This window comes from Ochotona princeps, chromosome 24 (genome assembly GCF_030435755.1).
Source record: "Ochotona princeps isolate mOchPri1 chromosome 24, mOchPri1.hap1, whole genome shotgun sequence".
NCBI classification, from domain to species: domain Eukaryota; kingdom Metazoa; phylum Chordata; class Mammalia; order Lagomorpha; family Ochotonidae; genus Ochotona; species Ochotona princeps.
The window spans coordinates 6,705,453-6,725,116 of NC_080855.1; the positions used below are offsets into that span (position 1 = coordinate 6,705,453).

At 64.4% G+C, this 19,664-nt stretch overlaps 1 protein-coding gene across 1 annotated transcript; it reads right to left on the reverse strand.

Moving 5' to 3' along the window:
* Positions 1 to 817: 817 nt before the first annotated feature.
* Positions 818 to 17,991, reverse strand: EIF3B (eukaryotic translation initiation factor 3 subunit B). Its single transcript, XM_058680749.1, has 19 exons — positions 17,733 to 17,991; positions 14,204 to 14,396; positions 13,239 to 13,358; positions 13,058 to 13,115; positions 12,843 to 12,971; positions 11,418 to 11,575; positions 9,676 to 9,807; positions 9,519 to 9,585; positions 9,382 to 9,428; positions 8,204 to 8,414; positions 7,224 to 7,296; positions 4,968 to 5,090; positions 3,904 to 3,982; positions 3,221 to 3,359; positions 2,141 to 2,266; positions 1,900 to 1,977; positions 1,698 to 1,806; positions 1,454 to 1,573; positions 818 to 1,060 (listed from the first exon to the last, which is right to left on the reverse strand). The coding sequence occupies exons 1-18, from the start codon at positions 17,986 to 17,988 to the stop codon at positions 1,470 to 1,472; spliced, it is 2,202 nt and encodes a 733-aa protein (XP_058536732.1). The 5' UTR covers positions 17,989 to 17,991; the 3' UTR covers positions 818 to 1,060; positions 1,454 to 1,469.
* Between the last annotated feature and the right edge of the window lie 1,673 nt (positions 17,992 to 19,664).

Here is a 19,664-nt window from a genome sequence, read left to right on the forward strand (position 1 = left end):
CACAGGGATCTGGCTGGCCAAGTCCGCCTTGCCACCCCAGTTCTTTGGGACTCTGCTCATGTGTGCAGGTGGGTCCCGGGGAGCAGGACAGCCCTCTGGGCTACCACAGAACCCTCACTCTGCTCCACAGGGAGCCTGCTCCTCTGCACAGCACATCACAGGGCCCTGGAGCCCGGCAGCAGCCACTCCAGGCACAAGCCAGTCCTTCTCCAGACGCCCACACCACACACCACGGTTGGCACCGTGCCACGCTTGAGAAGCCCACACTGCACGCCACGGCTGGCACCGTGCCACGCTCGAGACGTGGCGCTGTTTCAACGTAGTGCTTGGGGGAGTCAATGCACTGTCAGCTGGCCCGGCCCTGCAGGGTGGTGCCGGCTGGCACAGCGTCACAGACCACACAGCAATGCAACTCCCACACACCAGGTCCTGGCAGCCCCTCTCGTCCACATGGGCACGTTTCCTAATGCCAACCACTTGGCAGTTAACTGTCAGCAGGCAGAGGGTGCGGGGGTTGGCCCTTTCCCCAGGCGTCTGTGCCAGCCCAGTACTCAGAAACATGGAACGCGGCTTAGGCAGGGAGGCAGTCCCCACCACCCCGTGCAGCGGCAGGAGTCTCAGCCCCAAAGGAAGTGCTGGGGACCCGCCCCGGCCTCCTGGAGACAGCCAGGAGCAGCTCCCTGCAAGAGGCAGGCCTAGCGCCCTTCCGGGAGCCGGGCCGAGGCAGACAGAGAAGACGCGGCTGAGTCACAGGCTTTATTCCACGTTCAACCTGCTCAGAGAACCTGGCCCACCTGCATGCAGGCCCACAGGAAGGAGTCGGCAGGCGGAAGCAGCCCGCAGCCCTGGAAGGGACACCCGGAAACCTGCAGAGGCCAAGCAGCAGATCCTGGCGGCGTGGAGGGAGCCCCGGAGGGGCAGGCGGTGCCTCAAGCCTCCCCTCCTGAGGACCCAGAGGTCTGAAGGCACAGAGTGGACGTGGGGAGCCGAGTGGGCACGGGCCGCGCGGCGGGCGCTGACTTCCACAGGCGGAGACTGTCCTGGCCCGGCGGTGACGGGGCTGGAACACAGGAAGCATCCTTGAGGCGACCACAAGGGGCCGAGACCCTAAAACCTCTCTGCCCTGGGCGACGTGTGGCCTGCTCAAGGCCGTGAGCCACGCCGGGCCACGGGGCCAGCAACCAAACAACACTAAGCAGCCCGAAGCCAGAGCAGCTCACTCCTCGACGCATGCGGAGGGCTGGGGCCTGAGGATCCCGCTCTGTGATGCGGGACTCTGTGTGCCCGGCACTCACCGCCCGCCTGGGAAGTTCTGGGCCGGGCCTGACCAGTGCTGCTGGGAAGCCTCTCGTGTGTCCCCTGAAGCCACCCGGGGGCCCAGCCCCCTCTGGCCCACAGCCAGGTCGCTCCATGCCCTAACTGGACGGGGCAGCAGCAAGGGGTCCGGGCTCACCGCACGGGCACGCCCGTCACTCCTGACCCCCCAGAGGGATGATTTCCTCGGTGACAAAGAACTCGATGGTCTCCTCCTCCCAGTCGTCCACGTTGCTGTCCAGCTCATCCGTGTCCACGCCTGCGGAGAAAGGACAGGCGGTGTGCATGGGCCGGGCTCACTGAGCTGGGCGGTGTGCATGGGCACGCAGCTAGGCGCCCAGGGAGCCAGTCCTGGAGCGGGGCGCCACCCAAGCCCTGCTTACCTCCTCTCAGCTCTAAACGCTCGTTCTTCTGCCCCACGTAGAGCTCTTGGGCCGCCTTCCGGTACTTTCGGAAGTCTTCCATCATAGCTCTCCTCCTCTCCACCAATTCCTAGGCAGACAGCACAGTCAGGGAACACGCGTGGCACCCGGCCCGCCTCGGGCACACACGCCACTCCACAGCGCGCCCTGGCAAGAGGCTCACCTTGGAAGCTTTGGATTGGCTCAGGCGGTCCTTCTGTTCAAAGATCTTTGAGTACTTCTTCAGGTCCTTTTTGATTTGCTGGAACAAAGAGCAGCCAGGCGGGATGAGGCCAAGGCCAGAGCTACGGACCACCGCCTCTGCCAGGCCCAAGGCTCCGCGACTCAGGCTGTTCCCGGCTGTGGCCTAACACCACAAGCCTCCTGTGCCCCCAGTCACAGCCCGGACCCGACGCTGGCAGTACCTTTATCTGCTCCTGGCTGAGCAGAGTCGGCGGCCGAGGCCTCCACAGCAGCTGGCAGAAGCGATCCTTGCTGTTCTTCTGCAGAAGGCGTCCTTGGAAGGTCCACAGCCAGTAAGCGTTGTCCACCTGCAACAGCCATGGCCGTGCCAAGCTGCCCCACACTGCCCAGCTGACGGCACTGCTCAGGGTGCAGCCACTAACCCGTCTGCGACAGAGGTCAGGGCAGCAAACAGCATCCACCTCCACCCACCCCACCAAGTTCTGTTCCGTCTCCCTGAAGAGGCAGTGCCTTGAGGCGCCCCCTGCTGGAGAGGCAACCTAAGTGACCCATCAGACACACAGTACGCAGGCAAGGGTGCCTGCCTCGGGGATGGCGACACAGAACCGGAAAACAAAAACCAAAAATCATTATCTTCAACTCTTCTTGCTGATCATCATGGGTATTTCTGACGCATTCACCTGTAGTCTGATGTCGTCCAAACAAGTGACAATCCTTAGCTTATTCTTGACACAGATCCCCGTCACCGACCAGCCCCAGATGCTAGGGTCTCTCTCGCCCTCGCACTCTCCGAGCCCCTGGGCGCCGCCCGCCTGCCTCAATTCTGCCTCCACGTCACAGATCTGCTGTGCTGCCGAGAGCACTCGGCAAGCCTGGTGCTCACACACACAACGCTCCCAAGACGTGGCGTGGACCTCTGGCGTCACTCAGGCCTCTGACCCACCACAGATCCACCCCAAGTTAGCCCACAGGCCGTGGCGGCCTGCACCGAGTGGTCCCAGCATTCAGCTAGCCCTGCGCCCACAATCCCACGCCTGCTGAGTACCACTGTGCAGCGTGCTGTGCAGGGACCTCCGACCCCCAGAAACTGCTCACACTTAACTGCTTCTCCCCATCCCAGGGGTCCTGGTCCCCAGGGTGGACCATCTCCCCCAGGCAGGCCCGCCTGTCCCACCAGCTCAGAATCCTAACATATGCCCTGCCACCAATCTGAGCCCTTTTGCTACACATGCAGAGGGTAACACAATGAGTGCTTCCTCTAAGGAGACAGGGGAAACAGACGCCAGCCTCGACGGCCTCACCTTGTGACTCCACCAGGACACAGAGGTGACCACGTAGCGCCCGGTTGGATCCCACTCAACGTCAGAGGCCATGTAGTGCTCCGCGATGTTCATGACCGTGCAGTCGGAGGTGTCCACAAAGGCTAAGGCACCATTCATGCTGTGGGGCAGGGGCACACGAGGCCTGTCTCCCTGCAGCACCAGCGCACAGGGTGACGGCCAGGACAGGCAGCCAGCGCTGCGGGCCCCGGGGCCTCTGCGGCTCCCAGGGTCAGGACGGCATCCGCATGCAAGGAGCAGGCTGCGGGCGGCAGCAGTGCCCTCCCAGCAGGCACGCCGAGCCCCTCCCCTGCTAAGGGCCATCTGCACAGTGCCAGCACTCCAGGGCCGCACAAAAGCACTCACGAAAATCCAGCCTGTCATAAATTTACGGGAAGCCCACACCGAGTGCCCCGAGCCTGCCGCAAAGCAGGAAGTGAGGGCAGAATGCCAGCCTGCACTCTCGCTGGTGCACGGCCAGAGGCAAAGGAACTATTCCCACACCACACCCAGGTCTGCAGTCGCTGAGGGGAGACCCGTGAGTGGTCAGGGGTACCTGTCACCCCACGGCCCAGCTCCCAAAGAGAGACTTCTGACCAAGGACACGCCCACCTCTCCTAGGGAGCACCCTGCAGCACAGCGCCCAGAGCGGCGGGGCCACCCACCTCCGCAGGCCAGCCAGCACCACGAACTGTCCCTGGGGGCTCCAGAAGATGGTGTTTGCCTGCTGCTTGTCGAACATCTCTGGAAGGAAGGAAGGCATCATGACTCCAAAGTCCGTAACGCAGTGCCCACTGCCAGCGGTGCCCCCACAGCCCTGCCTCGGCTGCACCATCACTCCACACGCCTAAAGCTAGGGGCACGCAGGCAAAGGGTGCAACGCCACACCTTCACTTTGTATTAGCTGGACAGAGAACTCGTCCCTGACGGCACACACATCATCACGAGCACCCTAACCCGGCGAGCCCTCGGTGCCCAGACAGGGAACCAGGCTATCTGCCCTCCCGGCCTGCAGGAAAGGAGCCCATGGTGCCCAGCGACAGGGAACCCGGCTGCCTGCCCTCCCGGCCTGCAGGAAAGGAGCCCATGGTGCCCAGACAGGGAACTAGGCTGTCTGCCCTCCCGGCCTGCAGGTAAGGAGCCCATGGTGCCCAGCGACAGGGAACCCGGCTGCCTGCCCTCCCAGCCTGCAGGAAAGGAGCCCACGGTGCCCAGCGACAGGGAACCCGGCTGCCTGCCCTCCCGGCCTGCAGGAAAAGAGCCCACGGTGCCCAGCGACAGGGAACCCGGCTGCCTGCCCTCAGGAAAGGAGCCCACGGTGCCCAGCGACAGGGAACCCGGCTGCCTGCCCTCCCGGCCTGCAGGAGAGCTCACTGTGTGACAGGGCAGGCTCCTCAGAGCCAAGGGGCCCTGGCAGGCAGTGCTGACGGTGCAGACGGCTGCATCGAGACCCTTCCCCAGGAAGACCTGGACCGAGCTCAGGCTCCTGGTTCAGTCCAGCCCAGCCCTCGCTGTTGCACACGTTTTGGGAGTATACCAATCAGTAGATTTGGGAGACACTTTTCTCTGCCATTCAAATGAATTAATTTAAAATGTTGAAAGCAGAATTTAGGGGCTCAGTGCCATGGCCTAGCGGCTACAGGCTCAGCCTCGTCCGTGCTGGGACCCACATGGGCCCAGTCCATGCCCGGCTGCCCCCGCCCCCGCCCCGAGGGCCCGGGCCACTCACTGCTCAGCTCGATCTTCCCGTTGCTCCTGACGTGGTAGAAGGACACGGAGATGCGTGGGGCCTCCCCGTGCAGCACAGCGAACTTACTGCCGTTGGGCTCCCAGGCAAACGCGATGATGGGCTCTGCACAGCGACCAGACACGCCTCTGTCAGCAGACCGCCCCCTCGAGAAACCCTTCCTGCCAGAGCTGCAGGAGCAGCAGCCACGACACGGCAGATGCCCGAGCGAAGCTGTCCTCTGCCCCCGCTGGGCCTCTCCCAGTCAGGACCGTGGCAGCTGTGTCCTGTGTGGCTGGGACGTGGTGGGAATGTCCAGCCAGCGGGATGTGATGCCCGGAAGACGGGGGCAGGGGGGCAGGACTGCCAAGGGAACCCAGGACAGGACTCAAAGTCCAGCCAGCCTGGAGCGGGCTGGTTTCAAGCCGACTGTGCGGTGTGGCCCACAGAGGACGCCCTAGACACTCCGGTGGTAGGAGAGGCTCCCCCACGCCCAGGGCGGGCAGCATGGCCAGGGCGGGAGAGGCTCCCGTGCACCTCATACGGGCAGCATGTCAGCATGGCCAGGAGGCTTTCTCTAGGTAAACATGAAAACTGGAGATTACGCGCCAAGTTCCCCGACGGGACAGAAACAACACGGAGCTGCTCATTGCTCATGGGAACAGCTCACTGCTCAAGGGAACAGCTCACTGCTCAGGGGAACAGCTCACTGCTGGGGAAACAGCTCACTGCTCAGGGGAACAGCTCACTGCTGGGGGAACAGCTCACTGCTGGGGGAACAGCTCACTGCTCAGGGAAACAGCTCACTGCTCGGGGGAACAGCTCACTGCTCAGGGGAACAGCTCACTGCTGGAGAAACAGCTCACTGCTCAGGGGAACAGCTCACTGCTCAGGGGAACAGCTCACTGCTGGGGGAACAGCTCACTGCTCAGGGGAACAGCTCACTGCTGGGGGAACAGCTCACTGCTCAGGGGAACAGCTCACTGCTCAGGGGAACAGCTCACTGCTGGGGGAACAGCTCACTGCTCAGGGGAACAGCTCACTGCTCAGGGGAACAGCTCACTGCTCAGGGGAACAGCTCACTGCTGGGGGAACAGCTCACTGCTCAGGGGAACAGCTCACTGCTGGGGAAACAGCTCACTGCTCAGGGGAACAGCTCACTGCTCAGGGTAACAGCTCACTGCTGGGGGAACAGCTCACTGCTCAGGGGAGCTGCTCACTGCTCAGGGAACAGCTCACTGCTCAGGGGAACAGCTCACTGCTCGGGGAACAGCTCACTGCTGGGGGAACAGCTCACTGCTCAGGGGAACAGCTCACTGCTCAGGGGAACAGCTCACTGCTCAGGGGAACAGCTCACTGCTGGGGGAACAGCTCACTGCTCAGGGGAACAGCTCACTGCTCAGGGGAACAGCTCACTGCTGGGGGAACAGCTCACTGCTGGGGGAACAGCTCACTGCTCAGGGGAACAGCTCACTGCTCAGGGGAACAGCTCACTGCTCGGAGAACAGCTCACTGCTGGGGGAACAGCTCACTGCTCAGGGGAACAGCTCACTGCTGGGGGAACAGCTCACTGCTCGGGGAACAGCTCACTGCTCGGGGAACAGCTCGCTGCTCGGGGGAACAGCTCACTGCTCGGGGGAACAGCTCACTGCTCAGGGGAACAGCTCACTGCTCAGGGGAACAGCTCACTGCTCAGGGGAACAGCTCACTGCTCAGGGGAACAGCTCACTGCTCAGGGGAACAGCTCACTGCTCAGGGGAACAGCTCACTGCTGGGGGAACAGCTCACTGCTGGGGGAACAGCTCACTGCTGGGGGAACAGCTCACTGCTCAGGGGAACAGCTCACTGCTCAGGGGAACAGCTCACTGCTGGGGGAACAGCTCACTGCTGGGGGAACAGCTCACTGCTCAGGGGAACAGCTCACTGCTCAGGGGAACAGCTCACTGCTGGGGGAACAGCTCACTGCTCAGGGGAACAGCTCACTGCTCAGGGGAACAGCTCACTGCTCAGGGGAACAGCTCACTGCTCAGGGGAACGCTCAAGGAACACCCAGAACCTCAGGATGAACAGCAACTACTCAGGCCGAGCGGTGAGAAGCCGAGCACCCGCTCCGCGCACGCCAGCTACAGGCTCTGGCCCAGCCCCGTGGGCTCACAGAGCGTGGCACCTGCAGGGGCAGAGCCCGGCAGCCCAGCTCATGAGCAGCTCTGGGCTGACAGCCGACACACACACCACACACCCACATGAATCGAAACTGACCTTTCATTTCAACCACGTCCACGGGCACCTGTTTTTCTCTCATTCGAAAAATTTCAAAATTTGTGACAACACCCTGTTTAAAAAAAAGAAATTCTAAAACTGAAGGTGTAAGAAAAACAAGACTATACACCTAACCCCACGAGCAGCTGCGGTGACGGCCGCAGGCCCCTGTGGTGGAACCAACCGGCCTGACCACTACTGAGCCTTTGGAAGGCCGGCCGAGGCCAACCCAGCACCCAGGGCTCCCCGGTGCCGCCTGGCCACGCCCCGCTGGTCGGCAGTGTGCCGTGGATGCATGCCTGGGGACTGTCGCGGGCTGTGGCCCACAGTCACACTCGGCACGGCCCATCAATGTCCACAGTGTGCCTGGCCCAGCAACGGAGCACACCGTCCACCCTCTTGCTGCACACAGCTGGCAGGAGCCAGAGGGGCTGTGGGTGACACCTGCGGGCACAGAGCTGCATCGAGGCAATGATGTCCAACCTGGCAGCTGCAGCTCTGGCTGCGGGCCACCGTGACTGCGACAGCCTCCGAACCGACTGACCGCTGCATGGTCTCGAATCAACGCCAGCCGCACTCTGGTGGGGTGGGCCTCACGTGATGCGTTTGGAAGCCCCCGAGCGAGACAGGTGAGACATGTTTACACAGAAACACGGGAGTCACTGACCACACCTAGCCGGTGCAGCTACGTATCCAGAAGGCGTAGCGGAGCGGCTGGCACGGTAGCACAGCATGCTAAGCTCCCGCCTTAGACACCTGCATGTTACTGGGGGTCCCAGCTGCATCACCTTCCAGCCAACTTGCTGCCGATGGCCAAGAAACAGCCAACGACACAAGCACCTGAGCTGCCACCCACGGGGGACTGAGACGTAAGCTCCACTCCCGCTGGGAGCCACCGAGCCCTGGTCACCCCCGGCAGGCCTCAAGGACACCGCGAGCACCCTCCAGCAGCGACCGGCCCCGCGTGTCGCCCCGCGCACCTGCGTGCCTTTGGGGGTCCTGTCCACTTTCACACAGAGATAGTCCCCGTTCTTCTGCCAGTGCAGCTTGCAGTCCACGACGTTGAAGAGGTTCCGGACCCGGATCTCCTGTCTGCTGGGCAGCTGCATCAGGGTCACCCTGGCAGGAATGTCCTTGTCTTCAGGCACCCAGAAGGCTATAATGTTGCCACCAGGGGACCAAGAAAAGTCTCTGGAGAACAAGACACGGAGTGATCAGGCGGGCAGAAGTGACACAGAACGCAGCCACTGTGCCAAGCCCAGCCCGGCACCGCGACCGCTGGCAGCGGGGCTGAGGCAGTCACGGGAGCGCGACTGTCCCCACTCCCCAAGGACTGGCCTCCACCGTCCACGCTCTGCCCGCTGCTAACAGCGATGCAAACAGACCCACCAAGCCGCACGGCCCTCCCACTCGGCCACCACACGGCTGTGACGAGGCCGAGGGACGAGGACCGGGCGGGAGCAGCTGTTCTCCGTGCGAGCTCACGGCCGTGCACAGCATGCTGCACGCTCCACTCTCGGTTTCCTTGTGATTGTAAGAACGTGGAGACAGAAGGAACAAACGACGCTGCAGGTGCCCTGCTGTACCCCACGGCCGTGAGTCAGCCCCGCTCCAGGCTCGCCCACTTCCCTGAAAGCCAGAGCCTACGCCCACTGGCCCATTCCCCAAGTGGCCGCAATGGCCAGGGCGGGCGAGGCCACAGCCACGAGCGAGGAGCTGGGTCGCACGTGGAGGCAGGGACCCAAGCACTGAGGCCACCGTCCACTGCTCCTGCAGGCATTCACCAGGGAGCTGGACTGCAGCTGGGGCACAAGCCGGCACTGCAGGCTGTGGCTTGACCACTGCACAGTGCTGGACTCATCCAGTCTCCTGTGACTGCAAGAGGAGTAGAAACAGCGGCCAAACTCGCTCCCAAGCCCCAGGGCACCGGAGACGGAGCCTGGCTCTTCGGGGACGCTCTCCACCCACGGGCTCGGACGGGCTCGGGCTGGCACGGGCCTGCTGCACTCCACTCTCGTCTACAAGTAGCCACAGCCGTCTGCCAAGGCAGTGGGGAGCCCGCGGAGGGCAACCCGGAAACCACAGCTTCACTTCCAAGTCCCCAGGAGGGCAGAGGGTGGCCGAGGCCAGCACACAGCAGTGTCTCACACACACTCACTTTATCCCAGAGATCTTCAGACTCTTCTTATCCAGAAGGCCCATGGACTGCCCAAGACAAGAGGGAACTGGTGAGAACTCGGAGCAGGAGAGCAGAGCAGTGAGCCAGCCCCAGCACCCACTGCCCAGGGCACTCACGGGGGTCTCGTAGATGCTCAGGGTGTCGAGGCTCATCCTGGCGAAGAACTTGCCGTCGTGGCTCCACCTGAGGAGGAGGAGGAGGAGGAGGAGGAGGAAGCGCTGGGCAGCCACGGGGAGAACGTGCCCCAGCAGGCACCCCTTCCCGTTCACTTACTTAAAAATGGGCCAGTGGGCGGAGCTCTCGCAGTGGAAGCCCCTCTTCTTGTGCCCGGTGAGGATGTCCCAGATGATGATGGCCTGGGGGTCGTCCTGCGTGTCCATCAGGGGGCTGAAGGTCACCAGGTACCTGCGGGACAGCCACACTGCGTCCTCATTCTGCCCCACACCGTGCGCTCGGTGAGGACGCGGCGCTGCGGGTGGGGGGCTGATGAGCGCCCCCACGCACACGGTGCTCACTCGCCCCGCAGCAGCACTACGCGCCCCGATGCGCTCCAGCGCCAGCCCGACACTGAGGAGCACAACAGGCCTCGGGGCCCAGAGGCACGCGCACTTCTGACCGCAGAGCCCAGCCGAGGGTGCGGCAGACCTGACCAGAAGCTCCAGCCCAGCCACCTGCTGCCACAAGACCCACACAAGCCAACGGAGCTGGGGAGCTCGGCCCGGGCCCCTGATGTCCCAACAGAACTGGGGGGCTCGGTCTGGGCCCCTGACGTCCCAACAGAGCTGGGGGGCTCGGTCTGGGCCCCTGACGTCCCAACAGAGCTGGGGGGCTCGGCCTGGGCCCCTGATGTCCCGACAGAGCTGGGGGGCTCTGCCAACGGCAATGGCTTCCCCGTCACGTTCCCAGCCCCTTACTGAGACCCGAAAGGCCATCCCCGAACCAGACTAAGTAGTTCAAGGAGCTTTTCCACACTGCAACACCCAGGCCACTCAGCACCAGCCTGCTCTTCCGTGACAGACGCCACAGACAAGCTGCAGCCACATGGCAGGTCATGTGACCTGACACGGCCACGGTACACGGACGGAGCGGCCTGTCTGAAGGAACCTTCCAGAAGTGAAGGGCGAGGACCCTGTTCTGTACACACAATCTGAGAGGCAGAGACCCACAAGGCACAGTTTCCAACTGCTGGCAAGTCAGGCTGGTTCTAAGCCAGGAGCCACAAACTGAGCCCAAGTGTCCCCCACGGACAGCAGGAGCAGGAGGCTGGGCCAAAGCTAGGCCCCCAGGGAGACGCCAGTGCCAAGGCCCGGCCCTGGTGCCAGCAGCCCAGCCACGCGTCGGCTCAGGCCGACTCTCCACTTGGGCTCCAGCTTCCTACTGACGGCCTGGGAAAGCACACCACGGCCCTCACGCTCGGGACTGTCAGCAGATGAAGCTCCTGACCCGAGCCTGACTACTGCAACAAACTGAGGAGCACACCAGATAGTGCAAGCTCTCGCCCTCCCGGCCCACCCCCGCCAACTAGCAAATCAATTTCTACAATACATGCCAGGCCTGGCGCTATAGCTCACACGGCTAATCCTCCACCTGCAAGCACTTGCATCCCGTATGGGTACTGGCTTGTGGCCTGGCAGCTCCATTTCCCATCCAGCTCCGTTTATGACCCAGGGATGTGGAAGACGGTCAAGTCCTTGCCCCATGCACCCGCGTGGGAGGCCAAGAGATGGCTCCCGGCCTCGGACCAGCCCAGCTCTGACCACTGCAGAGGTGAGCCAGCACACGGAGGGCCTTCTCCATTTCTCCTCTCTGCAAAAGCCGCCCTTTCAGCATTAATAAACAGGTCTAACACATACACATATGCTACATGAAAACAAACAGGCGGCCACAATCCCCCATTCCTAGGGACACACACTCAAGTATGTACACACAGCTCACCCGCCCTCAGACTGAGGAATTCTCCAAGCCCGACAGGAGGCCGCGCAGGAGGCAGGTGACCGAGTGTGGCCTGCCCTTACCTCTCACAGGGGGAGAAGTCAATGAGCTGGACGCCCTGGTGGCTGAACCGCTGAATCTGCTTGAACTTCTCCCCCCCCCACAGGGCTATGCCTCTCTGATGGAAGGTGGCCAGGTAGGTGCCCTTTGGAGACCAGCGCACGTAGGTCTCCGTCCATCTCTGCAGGAAAAGGAATGCTGATGTGCAGACGGCACGGAGCAGGCGACCCCCGCCTGCCACCCCGAGTGCTCCTCGAGTCCCAGCCTCCTGACTGAAGCCCGTGTGTGTGTCAGGGCTTCCTTCCTACGTAAGCAGAGTTCCAGAGATGGAGAGAAATCTTCACCTACTGGTTCACTCCCCACAGGACTACCACGCCCCAGAGCTCGGCCAGCTCTCCCACACAGGCACAGGAGTCCAGACACGTGGGCCATCAGCAGGAGCCAGATCCAAATGGGGCAGCCCGTATGGGGCACCGACCTGCGCACGGCGGCTTTTATCTGCGGGGTGACGCCGCTACCCGCGATGTTGTCACCCCTCAAGGGCAGATTCAAGCACCAGGCGACTTCACTTCTGACTTGGCTTCCTACTTACAGCCGGGGAAGGCAGAGCAAAACTGGGTCCCTGCCGCACGCAGGGCGCCCAGGGCAGCTCCCGGCTTCGACTGGGTCAGCTAGCCAGGCTGGGCGTCTGGGCAGTGAACCAGCAAATGAAGGCCTCTCTCTCTCTGCAACTCTTTCAATAAATAAACTTAAAATAACAAAAGCAGGACTCGTGAACAGGAGCCAAGACGCCGCCGCATGAGGCAGCCATCTCCTCATGGAAAAGTCCCCTCTGTCCAACCCCGGGAGGGCAGGGTCCCCTCTGTCCGACCTCCAGGAGGGCAGGGTCCCCTCTGTCCAACCCCAGGAGGGCAGGGTCCCCTCTGTCCAACCTCCAGGAGGGCAGGGTCCCACCTACTCTACCAACCCCGGGAGGGCAGGGTCCCACCCACTCTACCAACCCCGGGAGGGCAGGGTCCCATCTGTCCAACCCCTGGGAGGGGCAGGCTCCCACCCACTCTACCAACCCCCGGGAGGGCAGGGTCCCACCCACTCTGCCAACCCCGGGAGGGCAGGGTCCCATCTGTCCAACCCCGGGAGGGCAGGGTCCCATCTGTCCAACCCCGGGAGGGCAGGGTCCCACTCTGCCAACCCCTGGGAGGGCAGGGTCCCACTCTGCCAACCCCTGGGAGGGCAGGGTCCCACCCACTCTGCCAACCCCGGGAGGGCAGGGTCCCATCTGTCCAACCCCCGGGGAGGGCAGGGTCCCATCTGTCCAACCCCCGGGAGGGCAGGGTCCCATCTGTCCAACCCCGGGAGGGCAGGGTCCCATCTGTCCAACCCCGGGAGGGCAGGGTCCCACTCTGCCAAGCCTGGGAGGGCAGGGTCCCCGCTGGCAGAGCACGCACCGCTCTCTCCTCGATGGAGACAGGGTCCTTCACATCATTCCAGAAGATGCAAGTCCGGTCCCCGCTCTCGAAGATGACGCTGTACTGGTCCCTGCACTCCGCCTCCTCAAGCCAGTACCGGAGATTGCCCTGGGGAGAGGCAGGTGAAGCCCACGGCCGGCAGCAGGCACCGTGCCCGCCCACGGCCAGGCAGACAGCACTCTCGGACCACTCACCAGGTCTTTGAAAGGCTGCTTCTCTGGGATGTCCCACTCGTCACTGATGGTCATGTACCTGGGGGACAGGCAGCAGCTGCTGAGCAGCGCCCACTGGACGCGGCAAGGACAGGGCCCCGGGACTCCCAGCCTGAAACACGACGCATGCATGACCCAGGGCGGCCTGGAAGCCTGCACTCACTTGTCAAAATCCGTGAAGAGGTTGACCCTGAACGTGTGCTGCTTGTCCAGCTTGTAGCCGTCGGCATTCTTGACCGCGTCCACGGCATGGGCGGGAGAGGCGTACTCCAGGAAGATGTACCTGCAGGATGAACGCGGGGCCTCACCGCCGGGCCTCCCCAGGCCTCACCGCCAGGCCTCACTGCCAGGCTCACCGCCAGGCCTCACTGCGGGGCCTCCCCAGGCCTCACCGCCAGGCTCACCACCGCCGGGCCTCACTGCCAGGCTCACCGCCAGGCGGGGCGCTCGGCCCAGACCCCCCTCCACACCCCAAGCAAAAGGAAGCCCCACGAAGGCTCTGGCTTCAAGTTCATCAAAATGTCACCTTAGTCCTGTACCCGCGTTCAGTGTTCACCTGTACGTTAAGCCCCGTCTCTCACGGGGGACAGGCAGGCTCACCGAGAAGGAGCTGGGACGTGTTGTCCCACCCGCAGCACGCGCCCCTGGCCACCAGCCTCCCACAAGAGACAATGGTGGCAGCATCGCACTGATTTGAGAAATGTTTGTAGAAACTCAACCACGTCCTGACCCGAGCGGCGCGAGGCCCAGCACACGCTCTCTGGGCGCCCTCGGCCCTGGCGCTCACAGCAGAGCGGGGGTGCCAGGACCTCATCCTCAGCCTGGCACTGCCCGTTGCGGAAGCAAACCAGGAACGACAGCCACGTATGTACCTCCCAAATCAATAAAAACTTTTCTTCAACTCCTAAACTTTAATTGAAAGAAAATAAGCCCAGTATCAGGTACTAGCCAACAGGCCACGATGTGACGGTCCCCACGGAATGCCCACGAGGGAGGCGGGCCGAGCACACGCACGCGGGGCGGGGTCAGAGCCCACGGAGCGCACGGCATCCGGGGAGGGCACAGGAGCAGCCCCCGCCCATCCCCGCGGCAGCCGCTGGCACCCAGGCGGCACCCCGGGACACTCACCCTTTCGTCTTCCCGTCCTCTTCGGGGTAATAATCGTTGGTAATCTTCCCGAACTTGGAAAAGATCTTATGTATGACATTTTTGAGTTTCTCGAGCCGGTCTGGCCCCACCTGAGGGACGTTGTCCACCACGATCACCGAGTCGATGCCGTCGGCTTCCTGGGGTCGGTCTTTGAGGACATCTCCCAGCAACTCTGGTCGGGGCGGAGAGCGGTCAGGCCTGCCCCGTGAGAACGCTGCCCTGGCAGCTCCCGGGGGCAGACACCTCGCGTGCACAGGAGCCTGGGCTCCAGCGGCCGCCAGGCCCACTCCACTCTCACACTCTGCCACCAGTCGGCCGGCCTCCCCGTCACGGGCAGGTGTGGAAGGATTGTAAAAAGGGACTTTAGTAAACAATACTAGATCTTACGACAGTCACTGAATTCTGAACAGTTTCTAAGCAACACCTAGGCAAAGCCCCTTTACGATGTCAGTGAAACACAACGCTACAACTTCCGGAGATCTCGGCAAACTGAGCGCTCAGTACACGCACGGCTTTTCCCATTAGTGGGCACAAGGAGACAGCTGGCACAGAACGGACTCCCCGGCGCGGCGGCTAAATCCTCCCCGTGCACCCCTGGGATCCCATATGGGCGCTGGTTCACGTCCCAGCTTCTCCACCTCTCTTCCAGCTCCCTGCCTGTGGCCTGGGAAAGCAGTCGCGGACGGCCCAGGGCCTTGGGACCCTGCACCAACGTGGGAGACCCGGAAGACGTTCCCGGCTACGGATTGGCTCAGCTCTGGCTGTTGAGGCCACTTGCGGAGTGAATCAGCCGACAAAAGATCTGTCTCTCAGTAAATCGGCCTTTCCAGTAAAAATAAAATAAAGAAGCAAGCAAGCCTGAGGAGGGAGTCCTGTCTGACCCGCCCCGCCCTGAGCCCCAGCCACCTCAGTCAGCAAAGGGGAAGCCACAACCGCCACCAACGTCTGTGCGGAGGAAGCGCTCCTGGTCTAACCAGAGCTGGAGGCCGTCTCGGAGACTGCCCACCCCGGCCGGCACTGGCACCTCTGCAGGCGCTGCGGTCCTCAGTCCCACCGAGGCCTCCTCGTGTGCATGCCATGGATACCGCCACTGGCCAACGACAGCGCCATCACCACTGGCGACAGTCTGGCCCCGTCAGCCAAGACTCAGCCAATCAGAGAACAGAATCATCACTGCGAGAAGCCACAGGTGCAGGCGCTTCTACGACGCCCCCGTGGGGCACAGCCAGGCTTGGGGACCAGCACACTGCATCTGAGACCCACAGCCGTGCCAACGGGAGGCTCCTTCAGACACCTCAGAACAGGTGGGTGAACGTATGGCATGGGGCCTGGAACGGGGCTAACACTTGTACAACTCTTCGCGTATTCTGCATTCACGCCCCCACTTTGGAAAGACTAAAACTCGGCCAGTGTTGGGGTGCCATTAGCATCCCGAGTGATGGTTAGCATCTCAAAGCCAGGAGCTCCTCCAGGTCTCCCACGTGGGTGCAGGGTCCCAAGGCTCTGGGCCGTCCTCTGCTGCTTTCCCAAGCCACAAGCAGGGAGCTGGATGGGAAGTGGAGCGGCTGGGATTAGAACCGGCGCCCATATGGGATGCCAGCACTTGCAAGGCGAGGATTCAGCCATTGCAGCATCGTCCGAGCTCCACTCAGGCACGTCTCCTCCTTCTCCTTTTTTAAATTGCAAAATCAGTTTATACAGAGGACACACAGAAAGATAGATCTTCCATCCAATGATTCACTCCCCAAGTGACCGCAATGGCCAGAGCTGAGCCGATCCGAAGCCAGGAGCCAGGAGCCTCTTCCAGGTCTCCCACACGGGAGTACACGTGCCAGACTGTAGACTGTCCTCGACGGCTTTTCCAGGCCAAGGGCAGGGAGCTGGATTGGAAGCGGGGCCTCCGGGATTAGAACCAGAGCCCATATGGGATCCCTGCACGTTCAAGGTGAGGACCTTAGCCGCTAGGCTACCACGCCGGGCCCCAAGCACTTCCTAAAGCATTCAGCACAACGTGAGCTCACTGATGTGGGCAGGTGGCCTCGGCAGCGCCCGAAGCACCCTGAGGGGAGCAGACAGGCTCACAGGGGCGGGCTGCACCGGAGGCCAGCAATGGGCCGGTGCTTTCCGTGTGAGAGTTCCAACCTGCTAATTCTGACGCACAGCAGATACACGCTGCATTTCATCCTCAAGAACACGACGAGAAATGAGGGTCTGGAATCCTAGTCAAATAATTTCAACAGGAAAACAGCCTCCCAGGAGCCACCGCCACCACACGCCATCTCTGACTACCTCAACACCTTCACATACAGCTATCTTGGGGGGTGATGGCTCCCCTGCCTAATCGCGTGCCCGGGAGAGCCGCAGAGGACGGTACAGCTCCTTGTACCAGACCCCGTGTGCGAGACCCAGAAAGGGCTCCTGGCTCCAGACCGGCCCGCCCTGGCCTTGGCAGCCATGTGGAGAACGCAGGTGCAGTGGGAGGTCCCCGTTTCTCCTTCCCTCTGTAAACCTGCCTTCACATAAACAGACACATGAGCCTGAGCAGCAGCACCCACGCCAGGACCCTGTCAGGACCCCGTGTAAGAGCCAGACCACGCAGGGAAAGGCAGCGGCCCCCTTGCTGCAGGAAGCCCAAGCCTGGCTCCTTGTAAAGCACTCACCGTGCAATTACAGGGCCTGCTCGGCCTGACCTGGATTTACAAGGTTCGTAAGAAGTCCGGCTTCACTAGCACGCAGTGGGCAGGGCTGCCCCCGGAAGGCAGCCAGCAAGCACGAGGCCAGGAATGTGGGCAGCCAGAGACGAAACCGTGCGTGGGGTGGGCACCCCTCATCCCTGCCCTGCACGCTCCGGGACACGGCCGGGCAGGCGGCGGCAAGCGGAGTGGCTGGCACCCCAGCTGGCACTCAGATGGCACGCCGGCAAAGGCTGCTGTCCAGGGGCCTGGCGGCCAGCAATGGCAAGGACAGTGGGGCCCTCCGCTACCCGATGGCATCCAGGACGGCCACCCTCCCTGGACATCCAGCCCGGCCACCCTCCCTGGCCACCACGCCCGCACCCAGCCGGCCACCCTCCCTGGACACCCTCTCTGGTCACCTTGCCTAGACACCCTCTCTGGTCACCCAGCCAACCCGGCCACCCTGCCTGGCCACCCTGCCCGGCCACCCTCCCTGGACACCCTGCCTGGCCACCCTCCGTGGCCACCCTCTATGACCACCCTCCCTGGCCACCCTGCCCGGCCACCCTCCCTGAACCCCCTGCCTGGACACTCAGTCAGCCCGGCCACCCTGCCTGGCCTCCCTCTATGACCACCCTCCCTGGCCACCCTGCCCGACCACCCTCCCTGGACACCCTGCCCGACCACCCTCTCTGGTCATCCACCCAGCCCGTCCACCACACCCGCACCCGGCCGGCCACCCTGCCCACGTGCGAGGCGCCCGCACCCCGACACCCCGAGCTCCGCCCGGCGCTCCAGGCCTTCCGGAGCGGCCGCTCCCCACGCGTCCTCACCTTCCTCGCTCACGTCGTCCACGAAGTCCTCGGGGTCGCTGAAGGAGGGCTCGTCGGCGTCGCCGTTCTGCAGCGCGCGCGGCTCGGGCGGGGCGGCGTGCTCGTGCGGCGGGGGCTCGGCGGGCTGGGGCTCGGGGGCGGCGGGGAGCTCCGCGGCGGGGTCCTCCGCGGCCGCGCCCTCCGCCGCCCTGCCCTCGGCCGCCCGCTCCTCGCCGGCCCGGTCCTCGCCGGCCGCCACGCTCTCGGCCTCCTGCATGGGCCCGACGCTGCGCCTCGCCGCCCGCACTCCCAGGCCGCACCGCGCGCGCCGCCGCCGCCGGGACACGTGCGCGCGCCGCGGGCCGCACCACTGCGCCGGGCGGGGGGGACGCGGCGGCTCAGCCCAGGAGAGCCCGCCGCCGCCGCCGCGCGGACGCCAGCAGCCGGGCCGGCGGAGCTCGCGCGGGGCGGGCCTCGGTGCCCGCCACCACGGCCGGCCTGCCGAGCGCTACGAGCTCTGCCAGCACCCACCGCCCCCGTCCGTGCGCGCGAAAGGTCCCGTCCAACATGGCGGCCGCGCCTTCCCGCTCCCGTCGGGCGCTGCGCGCGCGGACGGAACCATTGGCGGGGCGGAAGGCGCGGAATTGAGCGGAGCACACGCCGGCTGGGCAGTCAGCACCCCCCCGACACGTCGGCTTTAGACTCGTCCACCGAGTGGGCGGAGCCACGGGCGGTTCCAAAATGCCGGGGGCAGCCAGGGCGAGCGATGGCCGGCGCTCCGAGCACGACGGCTGCCTGGCGCGGCACAGAGACGCCAGAGTGCTGCTTCCACCTCCCGGGCTCCCCCCGTCCCACTGTGTCCCCCGTGTCCGCGGTGGCGGGGGGCCATCCTGCCGGCGTCCCCTCTCAGTGGCCACAATGGGTCGGTCCGGCGGGTGGGAGGGGGCGCAGCGCGGGTCACGTGAGCAGGGAGCGGGTCACGTGGGCCGCGGGGCGCTGACGCGGCGCCGAAGCGGGCGCCGCCGTGGTTGAGGTGGACCCCGCGCCGAGGTGGACATCTCCCCGAGGCGGACCCCGCGCCCAGGCGGACCCTTCCCCGCGCCCAGGCGGACCCTCCCCGGGGTAGGCCCCGCGCCCAGGCGGACGCTGCCAGGGCCCGAGGAGCGGCGTGCGGGGCTCAGGAAGTCGGCGCGGTGCGGGGCAGCCTGCGCCCTCTCTGCCACTCACCACCCACGTCTCAAAAAATGGTCCAAAAACTTGCCGTCAGTGTGGGGAGCCGGAGACGTGGGGTGGCGGCCGGGCAGCCCACCACGTTCCGGTCCGCGTCCAGCTGCCTGGCTGTGCCCCATCCCGCACCTGCCGGGTCCCCGCGGTGCCCCCCGCGCGGCCTCCCGTCCTGGCAGTGCCGTGCTGGGCACAGTGCCCGCCGCCTCCCGTCCTGGCAGTGCCGTGCTGGGCACAGTGCCCACCCCCTGTCCTGGCAGTGCTGGGCACAGTGCCCACCGTCTCCCGTCCTGGCAGTGCTGGGCACAGTGCCCGCCGCCTCCCGTCCTGGCAGTGCCGTGCTGGGCACAGTGCCCGCCCCCTGTCCTGGCAGTGCTGGGCACAGTGCCCGCAGTCTCCCGTCCTGGCAGTGCCGTGCTGGGCAAAGTGCCCACCCCCTGTCCTGGCAGTGCTGGGCACAGTGCCCGCAGTCTCCCGTCCTGGCAGTGCCGTGCTGGGCACAGTGCCCACCCCCTGTCCTGGCAGTGCTGGGCACAGTGCCCGCCTCCCGTCCTGCAGTGCCGTGCTGGGCGCACAGTGCCCGCCGTGGGGAGGGCGGGAGGCGGTGCTGGGCGGTGGTGTAGTGACTGGGAAGCTCAGCTGGGTGCCTGACAATCGAGTGCAGGGGTCGGGTGACTGCCGCCCCCGCCTGGTTGTCGGGCCCTTGGCCCTGGGCTGGCAGGAGACCAC

Excerpts from the sequence above, each read along its gene's own strand:
- EIF3B (XM_058680749.1), bottom strand. The coding sequence starts at position 17,988 with ATGCAGGAGGCCGAGAGCGTGGCGGCCGGCGAGGACCGGGCCGGCGAG. Across the intron at positions 13,359-14,203 it reads GAGGACGGGAAGACGAAAGG|GTACATCTTCCTGGAGTACG; the intron begins GTGAGTGTCCCG and ends TTCATCCTGCAG. Across the intron at positions 11,576-12,842 it reads TCTCCATCGAGGAGAGAGCG|AGATGGACGGAGACCTACGT; the intron begins GTGCGTGCTCTG and ends CTTTTCCTGCAG.